At 38.5% G+C, this 27198-nt stretch overlaps 1 protein-coding gene and 1 long non-coding RNA gene across 2 annotated transcripts; one reads left to right on the forward strand and one right to left on the reverse strand.

Moving 5' to 3' along the window:
* Positions 1-9781: 9781 nt before the first annotated feature.
* LOC148353874 (uncharacterized) lies at positions 9782-21984 on the reverse strand. The gene is made up of 3 exons (XR_015852394.1): positions 19984-21984; positions 14429-14564; positions 9782-10835 (listed from the first exon to the last, which is right to left on the reverse strand). It is a non-coding gene; the product is annotated as an uncharacterized LOC148353874 (long non-coding RNA).
* On the forward strand, positions 21673-26733 carry six3a (SIX homeobox 3a). The gene is made up of 2 exons (XM_088350777.1): positions 21673-22780; positions 24853-26733. Exons 1-2 carry the CDS (start codon positions 21858-21860, stop codon positions 25043-25045), a joined length of 1116 nt encoding a protein of 371 aa, XP_088206903.1. The 5' UTR covers positions 21673-21857; the 3' UTR covers positions 25046-26733.
* The last annotated feature ends 465 nt before the right edge of the window (positions 26734-27198 follow it).

Here is a 27198-nt window from a genome sequence, read left to right on the forward strand (position 1 = left end):
TTTTGAAGTGAGACTAAGTCTTTGTACTTGAATAACCCGCACTAACGATAGGATTAGTTTTCCGTTTTGGTAAAAGTTTGTATAATTTAGTTACTTCCTGTCTCGATTACTGTAATGTGCTATTCTCCGGTCTCCCAAAATCAAGAGCCTGCAGCTGGTCCAAAATTCTGCAGCGAGGCTTACAACTAAGACAAGACAGTTTGATCACGTTACTTTGATTTTAGTTCACCTGCATTGGCTCCCTGTTAGCTTAAGATGTGATTTTAAGGTTCTGGTGGTATTATACAAAACCATGCATTGACTTTTTTCCTCATATCTTTCTGATTTATTTTCCCTCTATGTTCCGGTCTGGAGCCTTTGCTCTGAAAATGGTGGTCTACTTGTGATCCCAAAGGCCAAGAAGAGATCCGCAGGTTCGAGAGCCTTCTCCATCCGGGCCCGGGTGCTGTGGAATACTCTGCCCTCTGAGATCTGCAACCTCAGTGGAACTGTTCGAATCTAGGTTTAAAACACACGGTGTATTGTTTGTTAATGCTACATCTATTGCCACCTGTTCATCCTGGAAGGGGGATTACTTCATGTGCAGTCTCTTCTCAAGGTCTCTACGATTTCCTCATGTTGAGGTTTTTGAGTTTTTCCTTGCCCTCATGTAGGTTTTAGATCAGGAGATGGGGTAATACTAGTCTATTGTCTGGGCAGCCCTTTGAGGCTCCTTGTTGTGTTTAATGTATATTAGTGCTGTGTTAAGGGCTATACAAAAAAACGGTTTTAAACAAGCACATCTTTTGCTGTTGTTGTTTTTTTTTATATTCTGAAGACAAATTGTCCTTGCGTAATAGCACTAAAAATGTATGTCAAATTCTTGGCACGTATCAACATAACGAACAACAATGAAGAATAATAGTCAAAATAACAAACAACCCTGGCATTGTATTCAATCTCCTGCGGATGTTCGATATTAAAAACAAAAGCAAGCAGGATCAATTTATCAGGTTTCTTTAATTTGAATTAAATCAAAATAATGTGTCTAACGTGACGTGATTGGACTCAACCTGGCCTTCGTTAACTCATCTTAAGTTGACTTAAAGTGACAAAATTTGACTGAACTCAAGACGTCTTTCCATGGTTCACCTTTACTCCACCTTTCTTGAATCAACTTGGCTGGATTCTATTGAACTGGAAGCAACTCAAGTCTACTCGAATGATCCCTTCATTTTTTTTTTTTTGCGAAAAACTTATCCTCACAGGGGTGAAGTAGCTAATCCTAGCTGAAATCTGTCAGTGGGCCGGGGACTCCCTAAATTGATTGTCAGCCAATCACTGGGCACATATAGACATATAACTACGGGCACACGTATACACGCCAAGGTACAATTTGGAATCCCCAATCTACCTAACATGCATGTTTTTGATGTGTGGGAAAAAACAAAGTGCCCAGAAAAATAAACCTATACAGCCACAAGGAAAACATGTAAACTCCAAGTATGGAGACTGGTGGCTGGAATTTAAATTGGGACTGTGAGGCGGACCTGTTACCAGTCCACCAGAGTGCCACTTACTCAAATCATTTTGAATCAATTGCAACTGACTCATCTTGATTTATCTAAACCCTGACTGAATACAACTCAGATGGAATTGACATGACTCAAAATGACTCGACTTAACTCGACTTGGACCGGCTTGACTTGATCCATCTTGATTGGTTGGGAAATAGCGACTAAATGCTACCTGCCCAGACCCCCATCCATCCGAAATGGCAAAATGATAGCAAAGTGATCATCACTGAATGAAAGTGTTTGCGTACAGCTGCATACGTCAAAAACAGCTCATCAGTTTCTGAGTAACAGCCGTTTTTCTTCTTGCTCGGTAGAACTTTACCTACTCCAAATGTTTAGCCTTACAACGACTGTATCCTTAAGCTATTCAGCATGATTTTCGTTCCTTAACTTCAATTCTGCATGCGTAATCATTCGTTCCACCGTATGAAATCACTTTTGTGGAGCCTGGACTGTTGCAAATGAAATAGAGGGAAACATCATAAATATTGTCAATATGATAATAAGGGTTAGAAAACAAGCCACATGCCTTTTTTCCTTTCCTGAGGCTCTCCATTCAAGCAGAAAGTTTCACTTGTTTGGCCTCCTGCTGTGTTCTCAGCCTCATTTGGGTCTTTACTTTTCAATTTCCCAAACATGTTTGGAGAAATGGTCATAATGACTCTATGTTTTCTTTTAGAATGGATTTTTTTCAGTGATTTGATTATCGTTTTGAAACTGACAGTGAGGACATCTTTCTTAAGTTTCTATGCCGAAATCTCACTCATCATTTATTTGTTTCCGAACCTTTGTGTCCATCACTGATTAAGACTAATGAGAAATCAGAATGAGGTCAAGAGTCTCAATCAGTTCTACTTTTCTCACTCCCCTTTGCACTCAAGAGTTTTCCTGCAGGGGTGTCATTTTATTTGCAACCCAAGATCATTTTCACACTTTTTGCACTCTTCACACCGGCAGGCGTATGCATGAGTAGTACTTACCTATCTTATTTAGATAGACCATGTTTTATTCCAGACTTGCACTGGCACAAATATAAAGTTATGGGTGTTTTGAGTAGGGGTTTCAAAACTGGGTTAAGATAAGAGATTCAATTTTCAATCCGGGTCTATGTATACGTTAATGTCTTGAACATGGGTTAAACCCCAGTTTATTTCCATTTTGACAGTTTGGGATTTGTAGTTGAGTCTTAAGGTTACTTAAAAAAACAGGTTTGAAAATGAATTACAAGGTTAGGAAATTAGAATTAGAATCAAGTTAGGGTTAGGATTTCAACTAAATAGTATTGTTTTGGAGGCATGGTCTTTATAGTTCATTTTCAGAGTTTGAAGGAAATGTTTAGTTTTTCAGTTTTGGATACACCACTGGAGATCAGGTTTTCAACCATAGATTAGGGTTTCATTTTAAAGTTAAATGCAATGTCACAAAATCAAGTTCGGATTATGAATCCAAGTAAAGATTTCATGTAGAAGTAGGGCTTCAATCAAAGCTTAACATTAGTGTTTCAAGCGAGGTTTTATGTTTAAAAATGTACACTTTTAATTTGGAATTGCAAAAAGTGTAGTAGGATTTCAAATGGAGGGGTCCTAAAACCAGGTAAATATTTAGGGATGAAGCCAGTTCTTTATTTCTATCTTTCAATCATTGTACATCCTCTTTTATATGATGTGATTAAATTCCTTATCATTATTTTTCTTTTTTTATGCTCTTGTATGACTTGCATGGCTTGGCTGTGATGAAATCCCCAAGTTGTCGCTCATTAAAATTGATTGGCACCATGTTATTATTGTAACGTGATACATCTTTCTTGAGCTTGATTGACACTCGTAGGAATCTCAGAATTTGACATGGCGTCTGTCATGTTCACGCCCTAGGGAACAGAAACCAGTTTGCGGTCTGGACGAGTTTCCTGGGTACCACGTCACTCATATATGAGTATGCGGTTGGCTGGATGCTTGTCATTTACCGACGTGAGAATGTCATCTTAGCCCCCCTTGTTGACGAATAGAACTTGGTCACGAGATGCGGATTCCGCCTTCAGCCGAGCAGAGATGGTTTGGCCTGGCGAGTGCCGCCGTGGCCTTTGAGGAGCGAGCTTCAGATTTCTGATTACCTGTAAAGTCGCCGTAAGGAAAGGCTACACTTAGCCCATTACACATTGTTTTTTTTTCCTCCTTGTGTCTCGGCAGTGACATTTGAGAGTCGCTGAGAAAGCGTACGTCGCCTCAGACATCCCACCGACCCCCCTTCTCTTCTTCACGTGGTGTCCACTTAGGCCAGGTTGGGAGAGCTCGGCCGCCATCGCTTCGGCGCAAATGGACTTCATTCAGCAAGGCAAAGCGTACTACGCTGATAAATGCACTTCCTTGAATGTCAGAAAATGTCAGCCGAGAAGACGTTTCAGCAGCTTGACTGACAGCACAGGGGAGGATGCGGACGGGTGGGTTGGCGTATTGAGCGACATACCTGCAAAGCGAGATGCGAAGAAGAACCACTAGCTTCTGCATTCCTGAGCAATGGAGCTGCCTTAAACCACCAGCGATCGACATTTTGCTTTTGGCATCTAGTGTGTAGGGACAGATTTTGTAAGAAAACTGCACTGCACCCAGTGGTGTCACCAGACATCAGTCGCGGGGGGCCATATCAAATGCATAGGGAGGAACAACTATTACAACCCCCAAAACATTTTCACACAGCACTAATGTACATTAAACATAACCAACAGCAGCTTACGTCAGGTTTTATTATTTAAAACAATGGACTCTCAGCTCCCTTGTAGATGCATGTTTCCCTGTTTTATTGGTCAGTATGCATTTTTCTCTATGGATTCTGTGTTGGTAACTTTAAATTTGTTGCGTATATCAAGTATATAAGTACAGTATATAAGCATATAGGTATATAAGTATATAAGTATATAAGTATATAAGTATATAAGTATATAAGTATACAAGTATAAAAAGGTTCAAAGTTTAAATGAGTTAAAAGTTCACTGGAAGTTGAAAAAATAAATGCCATTATATACATAAACTTTTTTTATAAAAAAATCATTACTTAATTTTGTGCATAATAATACATTATTATTGGTAATATGCTGACCTGCGTTTGGGTCCACCGCAAAATCACAACATAATCACTGGACCCTGGGTGCAGTCCAAAATGTCCTTATGAAGTGTCGGGCTTATTAGCGACAGGTGTGGGGTGATTAGACACACCTGTCCCAATTACAAAACGACTAGGCCCCCTCCTAACAATTGGTTGGTCACCTATTGACAGGGTTGGGTAGGGTTACTTTAACTTGATTATTTTCAATTACTTTTGGATTACTCCAATACCAAATATGCTAATAAAAGACAAAAGAAACTAAATATGAATAAAATTATGACTCACAACACGTGGTAAGCTTTCTCTCCTGGCTTTGATCTCCGGCAAAACTAACATAAAATGCGACAGAAACAAAATGGAAATAAATCCAAAAAGCTTGCCAACATCATTTTTGCCGTTCCATGTATTCCGTTACTCCCCAAGCCTGCACAAAATTTTGTAATTTTATTCATATTTAGTTTATTTTGTCTTTTATTAGCATATTTGGTATTGGAGTAATCCAAAAGTAATTGAAAGTAATCCAGTTAAAGAAACCCTACACAACCATGCCTATTGAGTAAAAATCAAGAAAAATCCAACAAAAAGCAGATGAATGAAATACTCGACGTGGTTAAAATACAAGTACTTTTTTGGCTACTGCCGGCAACTACCTGACCTTTTTCAATGGTGAAATTATTTATTTATCTTAACCAAATGTAGTAATTTTATCTATATTATGTTTATTTTGTTTTCTGATTTTTTTAGCATATGTTGTATCAGAGTAATCTAAAAGTAATCAAAAGTAATCAAGTTACATTGCTGTAATTTTGTAATGTCTGTTACTTTTGATGCTGTTGTTTGTGTCCACAAATAGACCCTTTAAGAAAGGAAGTGACGCGAGGGAGGAGGTAAGTGACAGATGTTTTTATATTTGTGTTTTGAAGTCAGTCTGTGTGTGCATGAGAACGGTGTGAGTTACGACCAACAGTAGCTCTCGTGTGAATGTTTATACCTCTTGATATTCTGTTATTTAATTAGTGATGAGACTTGATCAGCGACTGAGTGCATCATTGGTTACACAGTAAGGAATTCGGATTACGTTACCGATTATATTTTTCAACAGGTAACTAGTAACCGTATCAGATAATATTTTGAAAGTAACCCACCAAACTTTGAAAGTAACTTTTGAAAGACCAAACATTCATACTGGATCTCCTCCCTGCTACTGTTGGCTCACCTTGTCCATCTTTGCTCCAAGAAAAGTCGTGAAACAGTAAAACTTGGAATTGAGGTGAACTGCCGGACGCTTTTGAAATCAGCACCCATGGAAGGGATCGTGGATTAAACGATGAGGGTTGAATTTATTACGATGGCGGATGCAATTTGGCGAAGGTGATATGTGACGCACGGGGGAATAGTCGGAGAGCAAGTGAGTGGTTTGTGCTGCTAATCCTAAATGAAATATGGATTCCGTTTTACAAAAAAAAAGGATTAGGGCATCCAGTGTCATAAAAGAAAGCACTTACCCGCACCAAAGGTAGTTTGTAACCTTAGCAACTGCTTGTGAAAAATGAATGGGGGATTACAATTGGCAGGGGCCATCGCACATGCATGCTCACACAAAAACGGTTCGACTTCAAACTGTACTGCGGGGAAAACTTACAGGCGGACAACAACCAAATAATTTTACATTTTCTCGCAGGAGATAAGACATTGTGCTTTTCTATGAATATCGAAGAAGTCTTGGATTTGAACAAAATGCTAGCGTTAAAGGGACATTGTGTAATGTTTGACCACTAGAAGCCACTGTATTGTCATTGTCCGCATGCTGAGGTTTTCCTTGCGCTCATGTAGGTTTTAGATCACCGGATGGTGTCATAATAGTCTGTGGTTTTCGAAAATCAGTGGTCTGTGCAGCCCTTTGAGACTCCTTGTGATTACGGCCTATATAAATAAACATGACTTGACCTGATTTGATAACTGAAAACGAGGGCTATAAAGTAAAAGGAAGCATACCAACTACAGACAGTGCCTAAACCGCACCATTTTTCTTCTCATTTTTTTTCTTGCCCAGCCTTTTACAGGTTTTTGGGTTTTGGGGGAACTTGTAGAAGGAATGTTTTCCATTTAGGTGAGGGGTTGGCAAACCACAATGTTTTAAGAGCTTTTTTGGACCAAAAGAAAAATAGAAAAAAATATGTTTGGAGCCGAAAAAAATACAAGCTTCACATAAGCTATTTAAGGAAGACAACACAACCATCCATCCATTATCTGCACTGCTTATCCTCAGTAGGGTCGCGGGGGTGCTTGAGCCCATCCCAGCTATCTTCGGGCAGTGGGCAGGGGACACCCTGAACCGGTTGCCAGCCAGTCGCAGGGCACACAGGGACAGGCAATTGGCTCACTCATTCACACCTCGGGACAATTTTGACCGGCCAATTAACCTGACATGCATGTTTTTGGAATGTGGGAGGAAACCGGAGTGCCCAGAGGAAACCCACGCAAGCACAGGGAGAACATGCAGACTCCGCAAAGGAAGGTTGGTAGCCGGATTTGAATCCAAGACTGTGCAGCACACGCGCTAACCACCGCGCCGCCGTGCTGACGGAAGACAACACATATTGTATTCATTTGAAAACGTTGGGAATGTTTGTTTCATATTTGAGTTGTGTTTGTCGTACTACAGAAACCATACAATTTTCCATTATCAAACAATTTTTAATAAGTGCCAGGGAGCCACTGGGGAGCGCCTGTTGCTGACCCGCGCTCTAGTGGAACCTCATGTTATGGAAAATACATGCAAATCACTTGACCTACGAGCATTTATTAAAAAATTTGTACAAAAGTTCATGTCTTTCTCTTTTTATTTCATTAATGAAATGTCCCCCTCTAAGAGGCATTAAATAACACACACTGTCCCTTTAAACCCCAAAATGTGTATTGAATTCAGTTATGAATCACTTGGCGAGAAAATACCATCATCATGTAAAGGCAAATACTTTTTTCCGGCTGAGTTGAAAGCGAACTGTTAACCACTTAATTTTGTCGTTGAGTTTATTTCCACAAAGGGTTGCTAAATACTATACACTGTCTCTTTAAGTGTTATTACTATCTTGTTCAAGTCAAGTTTATGACACGATAGCTTCACACTTCACAGTTGGATATTTTAATGTGCAAAAAGTGAAACTCATTCCATGTAAAAAAATTACACAACACACATGAAATATGAATATGAAAATGGTCGTTTTTTATTGCAAAGCTATTTGTTTATAGGGGGCAATAATGCGTTCCAATAATCAGGGTAGGGGTGGTAAACTCGTTTAAGCTCGGGTGCCACATAGTAGAAAAAAAATATTATTTTGAGGGCCTGACTGATAAATCAATGGAAGAAAAATGGTGTCCTAGGGGTCTTTTCGGTTGGCTCACAATTAAATGATCATTCAGGGGTGTAACTTTTGATTACAAAAAGATCATTGAAGGTTTTGTTTTCCTCATTATTGTTTTCTTTGACGAACATTTAATCTCTTGTAGTGTTTATCAACTGTGCATTTGTGAAAGACAAAAAACAACAGTATAAATTATTTCTACTACAGTTTATTTAACTCTGGGAACCCAATGCAGACTGGAAAGTGACAAAAATTGATTGATGGATGGATGGATATATATAAATATATACAGACACTTCCCTACTTACAAACGAGATGATCGTTCGTAAGTTGGATTTGTTCGTAAGTTGCTATATCTTGTATGGAATGTATGTTTAAGGTGTCAATATTGCTGATTCGGGGCACTTGTGACTGCCCAATTGGCGCCAAAAGCCCTGAGCGCTGATTGGTTCAAAGACTCTTTTTAAACCCCCGGCTTCAAGAGGAAGCCATCAGACTATTCGCGAACCTATGCTCCCAGCTAGGCACGCTCCATACCTTCCGACATTTTCCTGCCATTTTATCCTGCCTGATACCTTTTGCCAACCTGTTTCTGGACCCGTTTCTGCCCTGCTCTTCCATCCCGACCATCGACCTGTTTTGCCCTGTTTCATGCCTGATACCTGTTGCCGACCTCTTTTCTGGACACGATACCGCCCTTGCTCGCCCATCCCGGCTAGCGACCAGTATCCCTGCTGCCTATGATTATCCTCGCTCGACACGGAAGTGCCACTTCCGCATTCCTGCAACCGTCTACCCGTGTCCGTCGATCGTCGGATCGTGGAAGCAATGACTGCTCTCTATCGTTATCATTAAAACTGAGTAAACGAACGCTACTGGGTCCTGTCTCCGTTTCTGGCTTGTGACATAAGGTATATATATATATATATATATATATATATATATATATATATATATATATATGTAGATGGATAGATATGTAGATAGATATATAGGTAGATATATAGATATAGATGGATAGATATATATAACCTTTATTGTTTTGCACTTAAAAATAAACATTTCATAAAATAATATGCACTATAATAATAATAAATAAAGTTGAGTTTAACTTACTTTTGGAAGATGCGCTTCAAGAGTTAGGCTCTTTTCTCCTCCGTGGTAGAAAGTGGACAAAAAAAAAGCGATCCAACGATTTTCTCAACCGCATCAAGCTTTCTTATTCCACTTTCATTTCAAAAGAAATGGCTTGCACCTTCTTTACACTTTACACCAACAATATTGAATGATTGTTAAACAATAAAAACGTCAAAGTTCTTAGCGCGCCCGAGAATCAGTATAGAATGTTTACACACAAACTAAGAAGAGGAAGCGGATTTCTTCTTTGGGGTGGATGCCGGGTGACCTCTCACAGCGCCACACGCCGATAGCGGCGGAAAGAAGCACTACAGTACTGTCCTCTATTCGGAAAAAGGTGCAAAAAAGTTTCTTGTCTACCAGTTTTCGTAAGGCAAATGGTCGTAAGTAGAGGAGCGGTTTACTAACTAGTATGGTAAAGTTAATGTCCTCCCGACTGTGACTCAGGTCTTTCCTCCCTACAAGGTTTGCCATATCAATCGAGATGGATCAGTTGGAATTTGGAATAATTGGCTTTTTTTTGTCTTGGCCAATGTATATATATATATATATATATATATATATATATATATATATATATATATATATATATATATATATATATATAACGTATCCCATGTTACAACATTACACAAATTTGAATATGATCATGTTTTAACTCTATTGGCATGTATGAGGGTTAAATTATTGCTTTAAAGATTTAAAAGACTTGCTTTTTATGTTTATTTTATTGTTTTTGAAATTTTTTACTTGAACCTCTGCGAATATACTGATAATAAGCGGGGCAGATAATGGATGAATTGATGGATGGATGGATGGATGGATGGATGGATGGATGGATGGATGGATGGATGGATGGATGGATGGATGGATGGATGGATGGATGGATGGATGGATGTTTAACTGAATATGGTAATTCCACAGTTAGATTTAATATTTATCATAAAAAGCAGATAAGGCTTCTTTAACCTTCTGGAAAACACCAAGTCGATATATTTTAAAGATATATATATTTCATATTGTTTCAAATAGCATGTCAGCGCCTTTTATTTTGGTAAAATAACATCAGAATTGGTTTCCTCAATGTTCACTAGTTGATTAATGGTAGTCAGCAAATATGACTACAGTAGGTGCTTTGCAGGTGGCACCTGGTTTTGTGACATCCAGTGGACATATTTAAAACTGCAAGTTCTTTTTCGCGCTGCGCAGCAATTGTTCTCGTTTACAATGATGCGGCGGTCCATGAGTTTGACACATGTGAATTCGACGAATGCCGTAAAATGAAAATAGAATTGACCTACTTCAATTTAAGCTGTATACACTGATATTTTCTATTAACTCTGATTGTGTGAAAGGCAAAGCGTTGATTGTGAAGCGCTGCTAAAAATAGAAGCAGCGCAAAACATTTCTCAGGGATGTCGTGTTCCAAGCTGACGTGTGGGATGCTGCTTGACTTCCTTTGGAATAGGTGGAGGAGATGAGGGCGTCTTGTGTTGTTGCATCCTCCTATTTAGGAAGGAAGTCTACTTGCAGGACTTGTTTGGGTGCTGGGGGTGGGGTGTCGGTTCCCCTGATTTTAACCTAATGGTGAACCCGACCTCACCTTCCGACGACTTCTTTGCTCTACCTTGGCGCGTCATGCTCAATGGGGGAGAGTGAGAGAGGAGGGCGGGTGATTCTGCAAAACAACATTGCTGAGGATTACTGAGGATTTCCTTTTTTAGTTTATTAAGAAAGGAAGTGTGGATGTGCATTTTCTTATTGCACTGTATACACATTTGTTACAACAGAAGGGAGAGAACATTTTAAATCATAATGAATGGATTAAAAATGGGATGAACTTTGCATTTTGACCAAAATGGACCTATTAAGAACTACTATTTATGGTATTTTTATTAGGTTAAGTAGAATAGAATAGAATAGAATAGAATTTACTCTCATTGTAAATGTGAAATGCACCACGAAAATTAAAAGGTGCAATCCTGATAGTGAAAGGACATTAACAAGTTAAAACCTCACAGTCTAAAATAATACATTAAGGCTAATGTATAAAATATAAGTGATATTAAATAGAATTAAAGAAAACAGACATTGTTGTTATCAGTATGTCATTTACAGTTTTCTTACAAATATGTATTCCTGCAATGTGTAAAAATACATCTATAGATACATATATGAATACACAGTATAATTATGATTGTTATTTTAACACTGTAAATAAGGATTACATGTTCACAGAGTTATTTTCAAAAGTTCACTCTACCCTGGTAATTGAAGGTAAAGATTAAGGTATAGACCAGGGGTGTCAAACTCATTTTAACTCGGGGGCCACACGATAGAACAAACAGGGCCGGACTAGTAGACTGAGGAGAGAGAGAAAGTAATAAGAGAAAAAGAGAGTGTGGGGGCAAGGAAAGGGAGAAAGGGAGCAAGAGAGAGAGAAAAAGGAGATAGAGAACGTGATAAAGAAATGGGATAAAAAGAGAAATAGTGAGAGAGGAGGAGGAAAGAGAAAGAAAGAAATCCAAAGATAAACTTAAAGGGAGAAAGAGAGAAGAAGAGAAAAGAGGAGAGAAAGAGAGAAAGGTAGAAAAGAGTGAAAAGAGAAAGAAAAGGAAAAAGGAAGACAGAGCAAAATAAGGTAAAAAGACACAGAGAGAAAGAGGCAAAGAGGAACAAAGAAAGAAAGAGAGAGAGAGAGAGAGAGAGAGAGAGAGAGAGAGAGAAATACAACCACAGAGGCACCTGGCTTTGGCAAAATCAAGTGAACATATTTCAATCTGCGTTTCCCTCATTATTGTCTTGCAGGGCCGGATTCGATCCCTTAGCGGGCCTGACCCGGCCCTTGGACCACCTCTTTGACACCTCTGGTATAGACTGTAGAGTGCAGTGTAGGGGGTTATAAAGTGCCCTTTGGAATTTCTTGCAAAATGTGTTTTTTTCACTGCAAAATGTTAGAAGCATGTCTGTCTTAAATGTAAGTGATCTATCGATGGATGTGTCAATTTAGCTATATGCTATGTATTTGCAAGTATTTACTCATTTATTTATATATTCATTTGTTTATACATATGGTATAATTGCTAATACTTCATAAAGTGGGGAGCAACAAAAATGGCTCCCTCGAATATTATGTTTACTAAACAGTTTGTGGCTCTATTTTTACATATTCATTGCAGATGATGCTCCAATGTGAATCCTGCTCAGTTTGTTTATATGTTCGATGAGAAGATAACGACCCGCGTGGGCTGTCAAAAGGTTTGTGGGTGCCTGATGATGAGACGAGGTAAGGGGCGGGCCGTGGGGGATTTCACGCAGGGGTTTTCGTCACTTTCCGCGCAAAAGACGCACAAGTGCAGCTGCCGGGCATAAATGTTTGATAACCTTGCAGGATAATGCTTCTTCTCCTTAAATCCTAGCAAACATCTCACACCGCGCCGTGACATCTGTCACGGATGCACGCGCGTGAAAATTATGAGGACGACTTCCTGAAAGAAGACAAATACATCACTGGTTTTCACCTAACTTCTGCTGCTGGAACATGCATACATTAACGAGTCCAGAGTGCACAACCAATGCATAGTAAATATATTTTTTTCTGATTTTCTTTTTAATTATAAAGATGATATAAAAATAACTACTCGACCACTGTTTGTCGAATTGTTTATTATAACATTAGGTAATCATAATTTCAGCATCAAAGGGACAGTGTGTATTATTTGACCTGTAGATAATGTTGCTGTGTGGTGTAGTGCAACCCAAATCAAGTGCTAAAAATGAAGAATACAAACTACGGACACTCAAAGTGACTATAAAGAAACATTTCCCTCTCATTTTTTGCTCTGCAACATATTGCAAAGTAAGAAAACAAAAAAGGAGAACATGAGAAATAAAAAAAGTAAATAAGAAAATAAAAAATTATATATATATATAAAGATAATAAAGACAGAAGGAAAAAAGGAAATTAAAAAAGAAAGAAGAGCAAAGAAAATGGAAAGGGGGTTATAAAGGAAAAAAAAGAAAGGACATAAATGGAAAAAAAACCTATGGAAATAAAAATTGATTAAGGAAAGAATGAAATGGAAAAAAGAAAGGAAGTCAATAAAACAAAAAACAAAAATGAAAGAAAAACATATAAAAGGAGATAAAAAGACGAAAAATAAAAGAACAGGGGAAAAGGGATAAAGGGAGGGAAAGGGAAAAACGAAAGAAAATGAAAAAAGAATGGCAAATAAAATGAAAATAAATAAAAAACACAAAGAAAGGAAGAAAGAAAATAAAAATGGAAAATAGGAAAAAATAAAAGAGGAAAAGAAGAAAAAAAAATATGTATCTGTTTTGGGGGTACTCTTAGCAGAAAGATGGTGGACAATCAGGTCAGCTCCCTTTCTGAGAGACTCATATTAGGTAGGTAAAATAAATACATTATTTATCCACCAAACAGTATTTTTAAAAATCCACACTTAAATGATAGATCATGTAGTAGTAATTAAGTTGTGACCACTAGGAGGCGCTAAATAACACACTCAGTCCCTTTAACAATGAAAGAAAAATACGACAATTAACGTAAGCCTTTTTGTGATTGAAATTAATATGTAATAAAACTAAACCCTTATTTGAAATATTACGAATTATTACTGTCAGGCTTTTATGAATACCCCAAAAAAATAATAATGTAAGATGTGCGTTAATAAGTAATAATACAGTAATAATAATAACAGTCAACCACCTATCCATCACCACACTTAACAAGCGTGCAAGACCATAAAAAATATAGATATTTATATTTCCAGTTGGATTGAAAAATGGAGATTATATTGAAAAAATGCATTTGATATCTCATTTGGGGTTATTTGGGAATGTTTGCCCCTGTTAAATGTCATTGCACTATTGTATTCTTAATTTCACTATCAATTGGATGTACTACAACTTAGGTCTCCAAGCACTACCATGTTTGCCTAGTAACCCTGCTAATGTATTTAATTATTTTCTCTTTTAAATCTTTATTGCGTGCTCCGTCTAATCTCGTTCTATACAATACACATTCCATTGTTATCAATGACAATAAAGACGATTTATTTGTTCTTTTTAATCAACATATGTATTATAGATCTTAAACAATGATGATTTATTTATTTGTGTGCTCATTTATATCAATGAACTGCTGCAGGGGAGATCAAACATGACATAAATTTTTTTATTCAGAGTTTGCATTTAGCCTTTGCTAATCTTATGCGTCCCTTAAATATATTAAATATATTGAATCAATACCCAAGCACAATCGACTGCATCTGTTATTGATTGAGGGCGAATAAAGCTCCTGATTGGCTGCAGTTTGTCTCATCGTCCCTCCTGATTGGATGCGTTTAATTCAAGGGGCGTCTGGTTTGATCCAACCTTTATAGTCCTGCAGACAAAATCGAAAATATCAATACCTAAAGAAGAAGGATTAATTGGTACTTTGCAAAATTCTTCTCAGAAATATTAGTGATAATGATTTAAATAGATGGTTATTATCGCACGTTTGAAGATGAGGCCGAATAGAATTAGAAGTGTCTGAAGGGAAGGGGACCGCCGGTATAGCCCTCCAGGGGGCGCTGCTAAATGTGGGACGCAATATGAGAGTGTTTGTCAACCTGTGTGCCGGGGCACACTTGAGTGTTGCAAGATCTTGTCTAGTGTGCAACAGGAAATTGCCCAGTTTTATCTTTAAAATACACATGTTGTTTAGCATTTTTCCTTTTTTTTCCTAGTGATCAGCTGAGTAACTGACAATCACATATGAGCATGTTTTATATATTACAACGCATTTTGTTTTATTTATTTTTTGTTTGAAATGTATTATTTTCCAAAAAACAAAAAACACAGAAACATAAGAACATATCAAAATAAAATGTTTGTTCCATGCACTCACAGATCATTTTTGCCTTTTTTAAGTTGTTTTATTTTTCTAGAAAAAAAAAATGAAAGACAGGTTAAAAATTGTATATCAAAGCATTTTTGTTAACCAAAATGAATAACCTGTATTAAATCCTGCGTAACAGTAACCACAAAGTAAAAACATTGCACAAGGTTTTAAATATTCTCAGTATTTTCTTTTTTTAATTGGAAAATTTTAAAAGGTACAAAGTAGTAACAACATATTTTGTTTCAGAAAATTTATGCTGATTTTAAATAGTTTTTTTGTTATTTTTGGGGAAGAAAAACAGATAAAAGGATAGCAAAATCCATAATTAGAGAATGTAATTACCTAAAGTGATTACCCCGCAGCAAAGACCACAAATGATAAGAAAACTCTTTCTAATGTCGAATTATTGGCAACATCATCATTTAAGGTTTGAAAAACAACATTGAACCGGTGCCAGGAATTCCTTTTTATACATTTTTGATGGACGATGTGCTACATAATTTTTTAAATGAAAAAAGAGTGTGAGTTGGCTCAAGAAACATTGCATTTTTCATTATTTTAATTTTAAACATTGTAACACACGCGCTTAATTGAGCATATACATATTAAAATAAGCCGAGTCATAGGTATTTTAAACTCCACGTCCTTTTTATTATTTATTTGATCGACAGTTAAAGAAACAATCCAAAAATGATCTCCTTTCAACTGAAATTGCACAAAATAATCATTATTAGAGTTACAGTTTGGCTAGTTTCTTAACTATCCCAGGGGGAAGCAACCCAAATTTTTGAAAGAGCCATAACAAACAGAAAAGATCAACATTTATTCGTGGAGCTGCAAAACTTAATAGCCTTGTGTATAAAGAAAAGGGTGATTCATGCATAGTGTTAGTATTTAACATTCATTATTTATTCAAAATGTATTAGGAGTATTGGAATAGGTTGAGAATATTGATGTCATGTCCTACAAAAAAGATATCAAAATTAAAACACAATAAATAAATAAATTAAAAAAAATATATATATATATATAGACTGTAAGTTTTTTTCTAAATGTCCCCAATAACATTTTTAAATAGACAATATTGTACTGCGCCCCGCACACTAACTATTATTCAAACTGTATACCTGTGTATCAAGAACCAAAATTACTTGAGCTCATATTTAACCCTCGTGTTGTCGTCATTTCAAGAACCATCATTGTACTTTTTTATACATCTTACATGATAGTGTTAATTAAAAAACATTTCATTTTTCCTCTGCTGTTGGGACTAATCTAGGAAAAGTCCTAACATTTAAAGTTAAATAAAATATAATTTAGAGGATTTTCCTTTCTGGGTTTTTAAAGGTATACAGTGTGTTATATCTAGTGCCTCCTAGTGGTACATCCAGTAAAAAAACAACATTGATTTGAATAATAGCCAAAATACATTAACTATTATACCAAAGTAAATTTGTATTAGTATTCAAAGGTCGATAAATTTGTATTTCTCTTACATATAGCGGAATTTGTACCTAGTAGGCACTGCCATGTGTGTGTGCACATTTTACAGCTATATGCTATGCTCATTTGGCACTTGTTTTAATTTGCATTAAAAATACAGTGCCATCTAGTGGTCGAATATTACACAATGTACCTTCAACAACACAATGGTGGGTCATTTCGACCCGAGGACAACAGGAGGGTTGAGTAAATGTGGCCTATGCTCAAATGACTTCATCCCATCTCAGATCAAGTTTAGAAAGTGCAAAATCCAATCATGCAGAGCTGTGGTTTTGGGGTATAGTCAGGATCAGGTTGGGGGGCTGCTTGTGGTTTGGGGCGTCCCTCATTAACTGTCGCTAACAAGCCGTGTAAATACACTGATTGGACAGCTCCAATACAAGCATGCAGCTCTGCCAGGAAGTTCTCCTAATGAGAGTGCACAATGCAAACTAGACAGAAGAAGAAGAACAAGAAGGTGGGGGGCTGAGGGGGTTGCGGGTGGCCATGAAGAAAAGAGGCAGTTTTGTTAGAAACTTTTGTTGCCAGATCTGCTGACATGCCGGAAAATGTGTTTGCTTTTGTTGTGCAAGTATTTTTTGTTGTTGTTGTTCTTGTGAATCCGAACGTTGCAGGAATGTCATATGCAGGTTAGCCTAATTTTACTAGGAGTTTGTTCATTTTATATGTTTTGATTGAAAAGATTGCCTGTCAGATTTCATGGCCAAAATATAATCACCGGAGAGTTTCCAATAAAAAAAAGAGTATATGTGATGTATTAACAATTAGCACTTATTATGGATAAATATGCTTTCTTAGGGAAATATATGCTTAGAAATCCCTTGCCGTACAATTTTAGGTTTAAAATGTCATTTCTTTGTTTTCTAATTTCCCTTTTGTGTTAAAACGTGTTTTCTTGTTTTGACTACCTTTTTCCTACATGAAAAACAAAAACCAGGGGTAGACACTTAAAAGCCTCAGCCTACTCCCTTTTGGGACATGATTATTTATTATATTACTGTATTGTGCAGCTGTTTTGGGAAAATATTTTGTTGTTTCTTTGTGTAAGTAGTTCTTTTTCAGGATGTGCCAAATACAAATCCGCAATCAAACAAACAAGGTGACTTAAAACAATTTGTGCAAATAATAGTAGTAATAATCATAATACAAGGATAGAATAGAATAGAATAGAATAGAATAGAATAGAATAGAATAGAATAGAATAGAATAGAATAGAATAGAATAGAATAGAATAGAATAGTTTATATATTGTCATTGATGACAACGCAGTGAACATTGCAACGAGATGAGACAGGGTACTCCAGGATAAAGGAGATAAACAGACTTAACATGTACTACTCCTGTTATACTTCTACTCCCACTATTAGTACAAAATATTATTAATAGGTCTACAATAGTGTACTCAAAATTAAAAAGTCCACATAGAAACTAAATTTACCTTTGCTTGACAGAAGCGACAACTAAAGAATCTTGAGCGTTGGGGACTTGAGTTAAGGCACTTTAATTCATTGGTTTCTCTATAATACACCTATGCATTGCAGTTGCTTTTTTTACAGATTGCATGGAACTTTTTCATTTGTAAATGGGATTTACTTCTTTGAGTTTATAAAGGCAAACATACTTTCCTGTAATTTAAGGGATACTCATAAGGGTGAAGCAGTTTTTGACACTTAGTCCACGCATCACTGGACCAGAAAGCAAATAAAACCCGTTTAAAAATTTAAATCAGCCTTGAATTGATAAACAAAAGATAAAATTTTGTACTTCCACTGCATACACCATTAACCAACGGCCCGTACCCCATCCACACACACAAATATACCCTTAATAGATAATTACCTGCCGAAATTAGAGTGAAACATTCGCTTAATTAGTTAACGCTCATTAATGTTCACCTTGTGGACATTCATCGCCCCATTGTACGCACTCTAAACTATGTTGCTTTCATTTTTCTTTTCGTTAACATACTTTCTCTCTCTGATGACATCACAAGCAACAATGTGCTCTCTTGACACTACATCACGAATTATTTTGAGCATCGTGGGTGTTTGTGTTGTTCCATGCCAACGAAATGTGTTGCGTGGGTGCGTGCATTAAGGATTTAAGGACTAATAAGTCGACTCCCTCCTCCTCCTCCCAATCTTCAACCCCCCGCTGCTCGGAACATTGAGCAAGCCCTCGGATAAACACACAATTAGCAGCAGGTGAATAAACTTGTTTGGGAGGGGTGTTAATTACATGCTTAACGTAAACAAAAGGCGACGTAGAAGAATGTGAATTAGCAATCCCCTCCCTCCTCCTGCACCCGCACCAACACCCATTCTCCATTTAGGTTTTACATTTCACCTCTTGTCCACTCGAGCAGCGATTTCCGAATTGCCTGCAAGGGTTCAATACTACAAATCCCTCGCAACATAATGAAAGCCAACACCTGCAGATTTCAACTGAATGGCGAACTCGTAAAATTGAGCGTTCAGGTAAAGCGGCTTTGCATTCGAGACAAAAAAAAAAAAACAACAGAAAATGGAGCAGGGTGCAAAGATAAGCCAAGCTAGGTCGGGTAAGGTTGACCCAAGGATTAAAATTGCACTCAGCAATCTCCCTCACAGTTGATTATCACCAAAATTGTCGTTTTGCATTTAGAAAAATAACTTTATGTCAGTTTAGATCGGGACGTTACTTGTATAGAAAATACCTGTCACCTCAATTGCTCCCTTTACTAATGCTTGCAATTCCTTTTATTATGCGAAAATAAACATTTTCAACACTACGTGGTTCATATTTACTCACAGCAAGATGTAAGTTAATTTCTGTAAATACGTTTATTTTAATCTACCAAATAAAAAACACAAACAATTCTTGGAGCATTTTTTTAGTTATTTCTCCACTTACAATAAATGTTGTGTAGCTTATTCTGTAGCATTTTAAAGATTAAAGCCGAAATGGGAGAGACGGACTCGCTCAAAGAAAAACAACTGTTTTAAATAAGTGTTTTTATATGATCCTGTATAAAAATGGCTATACGATGTACACAGTTTTTGATTCTAAAAACCCGATGTAACAACGATTAGGTTGATATGTATGAGACCTGATTACACTTTTTAGACCAACTCTTTAGGATTTGGTAGAAAAACATCCAAAATGGTCTATCGTGGAGATATCGACAACTTGGCATAACTTTACAACGAATTCCGATTGAGTTTGAGAATATTAAGATATGAAATATGCTTAACTAAACTGGTGGGTAGGGGGTAAAACAAAAAAAACGATAACTATCAATCCAAAATGAATTTTAAAAAAGTTATATAGGGCCGAACACGCAAGTGCAAATAAAAAATAAACACAATACGTTCCCCACAAAAGTTATATTAAAAACGGACATACTCATCTTTCTAACACAAGTCCATAAACTCACCTCATCACCATATCATTTAAAGTCCTCCACTTGGAGCAAAAATGCGCTGTTACGCACGCGTAAGTATCCCCCCAGCACCTTCTACCCCGCCCCCTGGAGAAACTCCCCGGCGGTCATTAGCTGGTCAGCGCGGGAGAATCTGGAAAGAGAGAAGAAAAAGTTTTGAATTCCACAACGATTTGCAGCAAAGGCGGCTTAGGATCATGATGTCAGCTTTTGCAGGTCGGATTAATCGTCGCGGATCGTGCCCCCCACCACCATCACGCAGCAGTTCGGTGATGTGTGTGTGAGTGTGTGTGTGAGGCGGGGGTGGGGGTTCTTCACAATTCACGTCACTGTGAAGTCCATCGGTGAGATTTTAACACCCTTGTCCAAATATGAGCCGCAAACATGAAAATCACACCAGCTGGCCCCGGCTCCTGCGCTAAGCCGAGTCCTGTGACCGTGGACGTGGACATGGATCGGATCCTTAGCTTTGGATCACGCTGCAAAGAAAAGGGGTGGGAGGTTATGCGAGGGTGTGTGAAAAATGTTGGCATCAAAAGTCACACATAAGGGAGCTGGAAACTTTCTTGTTTCATTTTGAGGTGGAGGGTCTCATTATGATGAAGATTCTGGGGCGGTCGGGGGGAAGCGGGACAAATCCAACGAGAGTGCACTGACCGACCAGGACTCCTTTCAGTGCAGGTAAAATGTATTAAAAAGGGTAAAATGTGCAAAATCAGCACTGTGACTATATTAATGGTGATTCATAGGTATGTGCATATTCTCATGGCAGTCTGCTCATCAAGGCTGGGAGTTCAGGGTGGTAATTGCTTCCGGGAAGAAGCTGTTAGTTCTTGCTGTGCTGGATGCATGCTGCAGCACCTGGACGTAACCTGTCCTTGATGATGTTTTGAGCCATGCTAAGTTACTGAAGAGTGGAGTAGATGTCCATCAAGGAGGGGAGAGGGCAGGCAATAGTGCACAGTGCTGCAGGTTTCACTGTCGTCTGCAGCCTCCCTCTGTCCGCCTCAGTGCAGCTCTTATGGGTGGGTGGTCGGGTGGATCCCTTAACTACTAGGGTCGTAGGGGCACCATTTCTTGTTGTTTCTTGGGCAAGTACACCTTGGTGGCACCTATCCCTCTCCAAGCCATGGTGCTCGTTGAAGATGACAATAATATTGCCGTATCTAATTGCTCATTCCGTGCAGCAGATAGGCTGCCATGGAGGCTGGGCTGTACAAAAGGGAGGGGGTGCAAAAAGTGTTGGCATCAAAAGTCACACATGAGGGAGTGGGGAGCTTTCTTGTTCCATTTTGAGGTGGAGGGTCTTGATGAAGATGGTGATTCTGGGGCGGAGCCTGAAAGGAAAGTCGGAGGAGGCGGGACTGAGCTGTGGAAAGCGTCCTGACCGACCAGGACTCCAGTAAAAGAAAGCGGTGTCCCTTTGCTTTGCAGCATACACTGCAGCCGATCCGAAAAAATGAGAAAATCATTTTAAAAGTCTTACCAAGTTGCAAAGCGACCCCCTCATTTAAAGCATCCCCACTGCATGCAAATCCACCCATTTTGGTGGGGTAAGGTGTGGGAGGAGGAGGGATGCTCGCAATAATATTGCCGCCTCTAATTGCTCATTCCGTGCAGCAGATAGGCTGCAATAGAGGCTGGGCTGTATAAAAGGGAGGAAGGCGGGTCGGGTGGCGAGGGAGGGAGGAGTTGCCGTGGCGATGGAAAAGTCTGATAACCCCCCTGCGCGCTCGGCACTGTTGGTGAAAGCCTCTCGCTACGTACTGGCTAATGATTGGCACGCTTGACAGTGATTGGCAGCGCTGCCATGGCAACGGCGCGGCGACACCAAGAAGACCAATAGAAAAGGGAAACAAAATGTTTCAATGCTACACTCAACGGCGGATTTAGGGGGGAGATATTATGAGGCCGGTGTCATTAGGCGATCGCCATTGAATCATTCGATCCGCCGTGCGCGTTTGTTTTTTTTCTTCTTCTTCCTCCTCTTCTTCCTCCCCCAAGTCGGCGGCTGCCGCGCGGCTGCTGGCATCGGGGCTCAAGTCGCCCCCTCTTTTTTTTCTCGGCGGTTTGGTTTACTCTCTCAGGTCATTTCCATGGTGTTCCGATCGCCCTTAGAGCTTTATCCCTCCCATTTCTTCCTCCCCAACTTGGCTGATCGGCCGCTGCTCGTTGCGAACAGCGCGCCAGCCGCGGCCAGGTCGCCGGAAGACTTGTCCATGTTCCAGCTACCGACGCTGAACTTCTCGCCGGAGCAGGTGGCGAGCGTCTGTGAGACGCTGGAGGAGACGGGCGATATCGAGCGGCTGGGCCGCTTCCTCTGGTCCCTACCCGTGGCACCGGGCGCCTGCGAGGCCATCAACAAGCACGAGTCCATCCTACGCGCCCGCGCCGTTGTCGCCTTCCACACGGGCAACTTTCGGGACCTGTACCACATTCTGGAGAACCATAAGTTCACCAAGGACTCGCACGGCAAACTGCAGGCCATGTGGCTGGAGGCGCACTACCAGGAGGCCGAGAAGTTGCGCGGCCGCCCGCTCGGTCCCGTGGACAAGTACCGCGTGCGCAAGAAGTTCCCGCTGCCGAGGACCATCTGGGACGGAGAGCAGAAGACGCACTGTTTCAAAGAACGGACACGGAGCCTGCTGCGGGAGTGGTACCTGCAGGATCCCTACCCTAACCCCAGCAAGAAAAGGGAACTGGCACAAGCCACTGGACTCACACCCACTCAAGTCGGAAACTGGTTCAAAAACCGAAGACAACGAGACAGAGCTGCGGCAGCCAAAAACAGGTGCGTGCTGTTGACGTCTATTGTGCGCGATCGGGACCTACGAGCGATACCGACAAGTAGCGCCGTGGGGCCGTGGGAGGGGTGACTTCGCTTCGGTGTCCGCGGCCGGCCGTCCCGAAGGGTGGCAATAAATCGGGAAATCTTTTTTATTAATTAGGGTAAAGAAAACATTTTTCAGACTGAAATCCACATAACAACAATTTAACATGCAGGAAATCCTGATAATAATTATGCTGCATATTTTATTTATTCACTTTTACTGCCGTCATTTATGAGGTGGAACAACCTTACTTTTGTTTACAAATATTTTTCCACATTTTTTTACGAGGTGAAGTAACCTTATTTTGGTTTACATTTTTTCCACTTTTGCTTTATTGGATGAAGTAACCTTATATTTGTTTACAAATCTTTTTGATTTGTTTTGGGGAAGGATTAAAACTTTCCTAAAAAGAAAACAGAGGACATTGACAACACAATAACAAAACTGCAACATTCAGGAAATCCTGATAATAATACTTCTGCGTATTTTATTTATTTTACACTTTTGCTACCGTCTTTTGATGAGATGGAACATGGTACCTTTTGTTTACAATCTTTATTTTCACTTTTGCTGCCCTTTTTTATGAGGTGAAGTAACTTTATGTTTGTTTACAACTCTTTTTATTTGTTTGGGGAAATAATATATACATTTTGGCTGAAAAAATGTTAGCCATTAATTGTGTAGTAGAAACGTTTTTTTTTAAGTTAAAAAAACCTACATATATATTTTATGTGTAAAACAACCCATTCACACAAAATACGGTTGTTTCAGTGATCCAGGCCAAAATTTCGAAAGTAAAATCTATTTATATTATAGCAAAAATACATGAACTTTCTTGTAAATGTGCGAAGGTAAATTCAACATGTTTATATTATTAGGATTTTTCTTAAATAAACTTATTCCACAAAGAAACGGAGGTACAAAATAGTCTACCCCATAAAACGGAGAAATAATAGAAAATCTAAACATTATGTTTATATTATTGTCATTTTTTGTACATAAACGTAGCTTTAAGGAACCTGAGATACAAAAAAAAAACATCAACAATGAAAATCTAAACATGTTTATACTGTTGTCATTTTTCTTAAATAAACTTGTTTTACAAGAACCGGAGATACAAAATAGTTTACCCCATAACAAGGGGAAAACAACAACAATAATATAGAACAAAACGTGTACCAAATTATCCACGTTAACTCACATCTACAGCGTCCACGAGCAAAAGTTTTACACAACTTCCACTGTAATTATACCTAAATGTATTGTGTATTATTAATCGTTGTTTTTATCGTTTTTTATCCTTTTGTGCATTTTGCATTTTGATTTTGTTTGATTTGCAATGAAAGGAGAAGCACTGCAATTTTGTATTACTTGTTTTATGTCAGTAAAAGCCATCCATCCGTCTAAAATAATTTTAATGGCTTTAAAAAATAATGTACACAGCTTAATATCGAGCAGGCTATATGCTATTTATTATTACAAAATAACCGAAAAAAAGATTGTGCAATCCATTTTTCTTACAAAACAGCTTGGAAAATATTGTGCAATTATTTTGCAACATTTATTCCCCCAGATCGCATTTTTGCAGCCATTCCTTGTTGCATTGCTGCTGAAGGAAGATTATCCTGCGCAAGGGATCATAGCAAATATCATTACCTTTTGCAGATATTCATAACATTAAGTGTGCTATCACTGCTCGCGTAATTGATTAAAAAACAACAACAAGCCGCCAGGAGATCACATTTCCTCGCTGGAGTTATTATCGTGAGTGGAACGTTTATGATGATTGCAGCCGTACGCGCACGTTACTCGTCCACGGACGCGCCCGCGAACAAAACAAAACCACGCGCGACGTGACTTGCGTGAAAAATCACCGAATGTCCTGCAACGTTTGGCGTGTTTTGTGAATCTGAGATCTTGTGGTCGTCTGCAAGGGGTTTTGCATGCATGCAGACGTGCATGCAGGGTGCTCGTGTGAATTGGTTCCTTGAAAAACAAACAAAAACTGTGATTTGTTTTCTTATTGTTGCAGGCTCCAGCACCAAGCGATGGGTGCTGTCGGCATGAGGTCGCTTTCGGAGGCCGGCCTGACCCCTCACAGTTCGGCCGAATCGCCTTCCACGGCGGCCAGTCCGACCACCAGCGTGTCCAGTATGACGGAGCGGGTGGATCCTGCAACGTCCATCCTCTCCGTCACCTCCAGTGACTCCGAATGCGACGTATGATACACCAGGACACTCGAAATCCCGGACCTAAAAGCGGAAAAAAGAAATAAAAACTCGGACAAAGGAGCTCAGAGGGACCGATTGCTATAAATAAGACCCGAAAAAGAGATAGTGCACGTATATTGTTTTTTTTTTTCAATTAAAAGCGCTTTCAAACTGAAAAAAAGGATCCTCCCTCCTCCCCTTCATCACAACAATAATAGAATTGCATGAATATTCCGGTTTTTATTATTTGCATCCTGTGGAGCATCGAGCAGAGGGAATAAAAACAGTGGCCCGTTTATTTTTGTGATGACGTCACATACATCTTATTTTTGTTCATCAGACAATCATTTCAAGTTGTAAGCACCTTTTTTGTTGTTGTTCCAAAAAGAGAAAACTAATATTCATGTCACTGCCTGTGTGAGGTTCAAACTATTATCAGATTTTTTTTCAAAATGTTTTTATATGGGAGGATGTAGAATATTTCCAAAAGAAGATGAAGAAATAATGCCATTTTACTCCCGCTGTGTAAAATAGTTGTATAAATATGCGTGTACATAATTATTTCCTCCTCTTTCTCATGCACACTTCCCTTTTCTCACTTTTCTCCACTTGGTGTTCCTCCGTGAAACATTTTCTCCAAAATCCAAACATTGACGCGTGCTCAAGTTCGGCCTGTTTGTTCTCTATATGTGACATTTTTGCTCATATCACCACGTGGAACTTCTTCATGCTCCTCACCTTCAAACATGTTTTTATATGTGAATATCATAGGATCCTATGTTGTTGCTTTTTTTAAGAAAATAATCAAATATAATATTTAATTGAAAAATGTTGGAGTGTGTGCAAGTTTATGCAAGTTACACGTCTCACCAAACGCAGGGATATGACAATTGTGATACAAAATGTTACACAGCGTTTAAAATGTGTTGAAACTCTCCCCAAAAAAACTTAAAACCAACCAAAAAGCGCGGTGAGTGCCATTTTACCTTTTGTTTATGCTTCCTGCTGAATGCCGAAATTAAGTAAACGCACCATTAAATATCCTAATCGCGATGGGACTCCTCCCCTGCTCCAATCTGCTTTTGTGGGCTTCTCAAAAGGGCTTTTCTTCCCGCAACGACAAGAACCCCCCACCAGTAGCCCCCTCGTTCTCTTTTGCACCCCGAAAAAAGCGGGGGTGAATGGTATTCCCCGCTAAACGTCTATTTTTTCGGTCAACTCTGCAGACGGAGAATGCATGCATTTATCAGGACACTTGCAGTATTTAAGTATGGATTTGAGAGCTTGTATAATCTTGGTTTTGGAATTGGGACAATACGCAGTGCAGTATGACAAGAAATTTAAAAAATCGCATTGTTTGATTATTCAAATCCAGTATAAAGTCCCACAAATAAGAGGATGTATTTAGAGCAAAGTATTCCTTTCTGAAATATTAAGATCATTTGTTTGAATGAGTATGTGTGGGAGTAGGGGGGTCGCTAAAGTAGGCTTCTGTGAACCTTTAGTGTATGTTACATTTCTATGTGTTATTACGAAGTGATATTTTCTTTGTATTTCTTTGAGGAATACGTTGCTGTATGCACAACTTATAATAATCACATAACTCATATATTGTATAGTAAATTGACAAATATCTAAAATGATTTTTTGCAGTCAATTACGTAATTACTCTATTTACAGAAAAGCACATTTACAGAATCAGGTTTTTCGTTTTGCCATAATTTATTATATGCACCTTAAATTATTATTATTATTATTATTATTATTATTATCATTATTATTATTATCATTATTATTATTAAAAACATTTTAGTGACAATTGGCTGGTTCTAAAGGCGCTTGATTATCATCTCGACATTATAATTGGCAATATTTCTAATGATAAAGCAGAATTCCCATATTAAAAGTAAAAAGTTCTTAAATCATTTTTACAGTCTCTTGTTGTTTTTTGTTTACATAATTTATACTTTGATTATTATTCAACACGTTTTATAATAAAGCTGTGACAATACCTTGACAGCAAATCATTTTAAATCAAATTATAAGACGCTCGCATGGGAACAAGACTGCACCTACTCAGTTTTATTATTGTTTATGTTTTGAAAATAAGTTTTTATTGGATAAAAAAAGATTTGGCATACAAGAACAAATCAAATTCTTCCTAACTG

The sequence above is a fragment of the Urocampus carinirostris genome, chromosome 13 (genome assembly GCF_059441175.1).
Source record: "Urocampus carinirostris isolate Australia breed hairy pipefish chromosome 13, RoL_Ucar_1.0, whole genome shotgun sequence".
Taxonomy (NCBI): Eukaryota; Metazoa; Chordata; class Actinopteri; order Syngnathiformes; family Syngnathidae; genus Urocampus; species Urocampus carinirostris.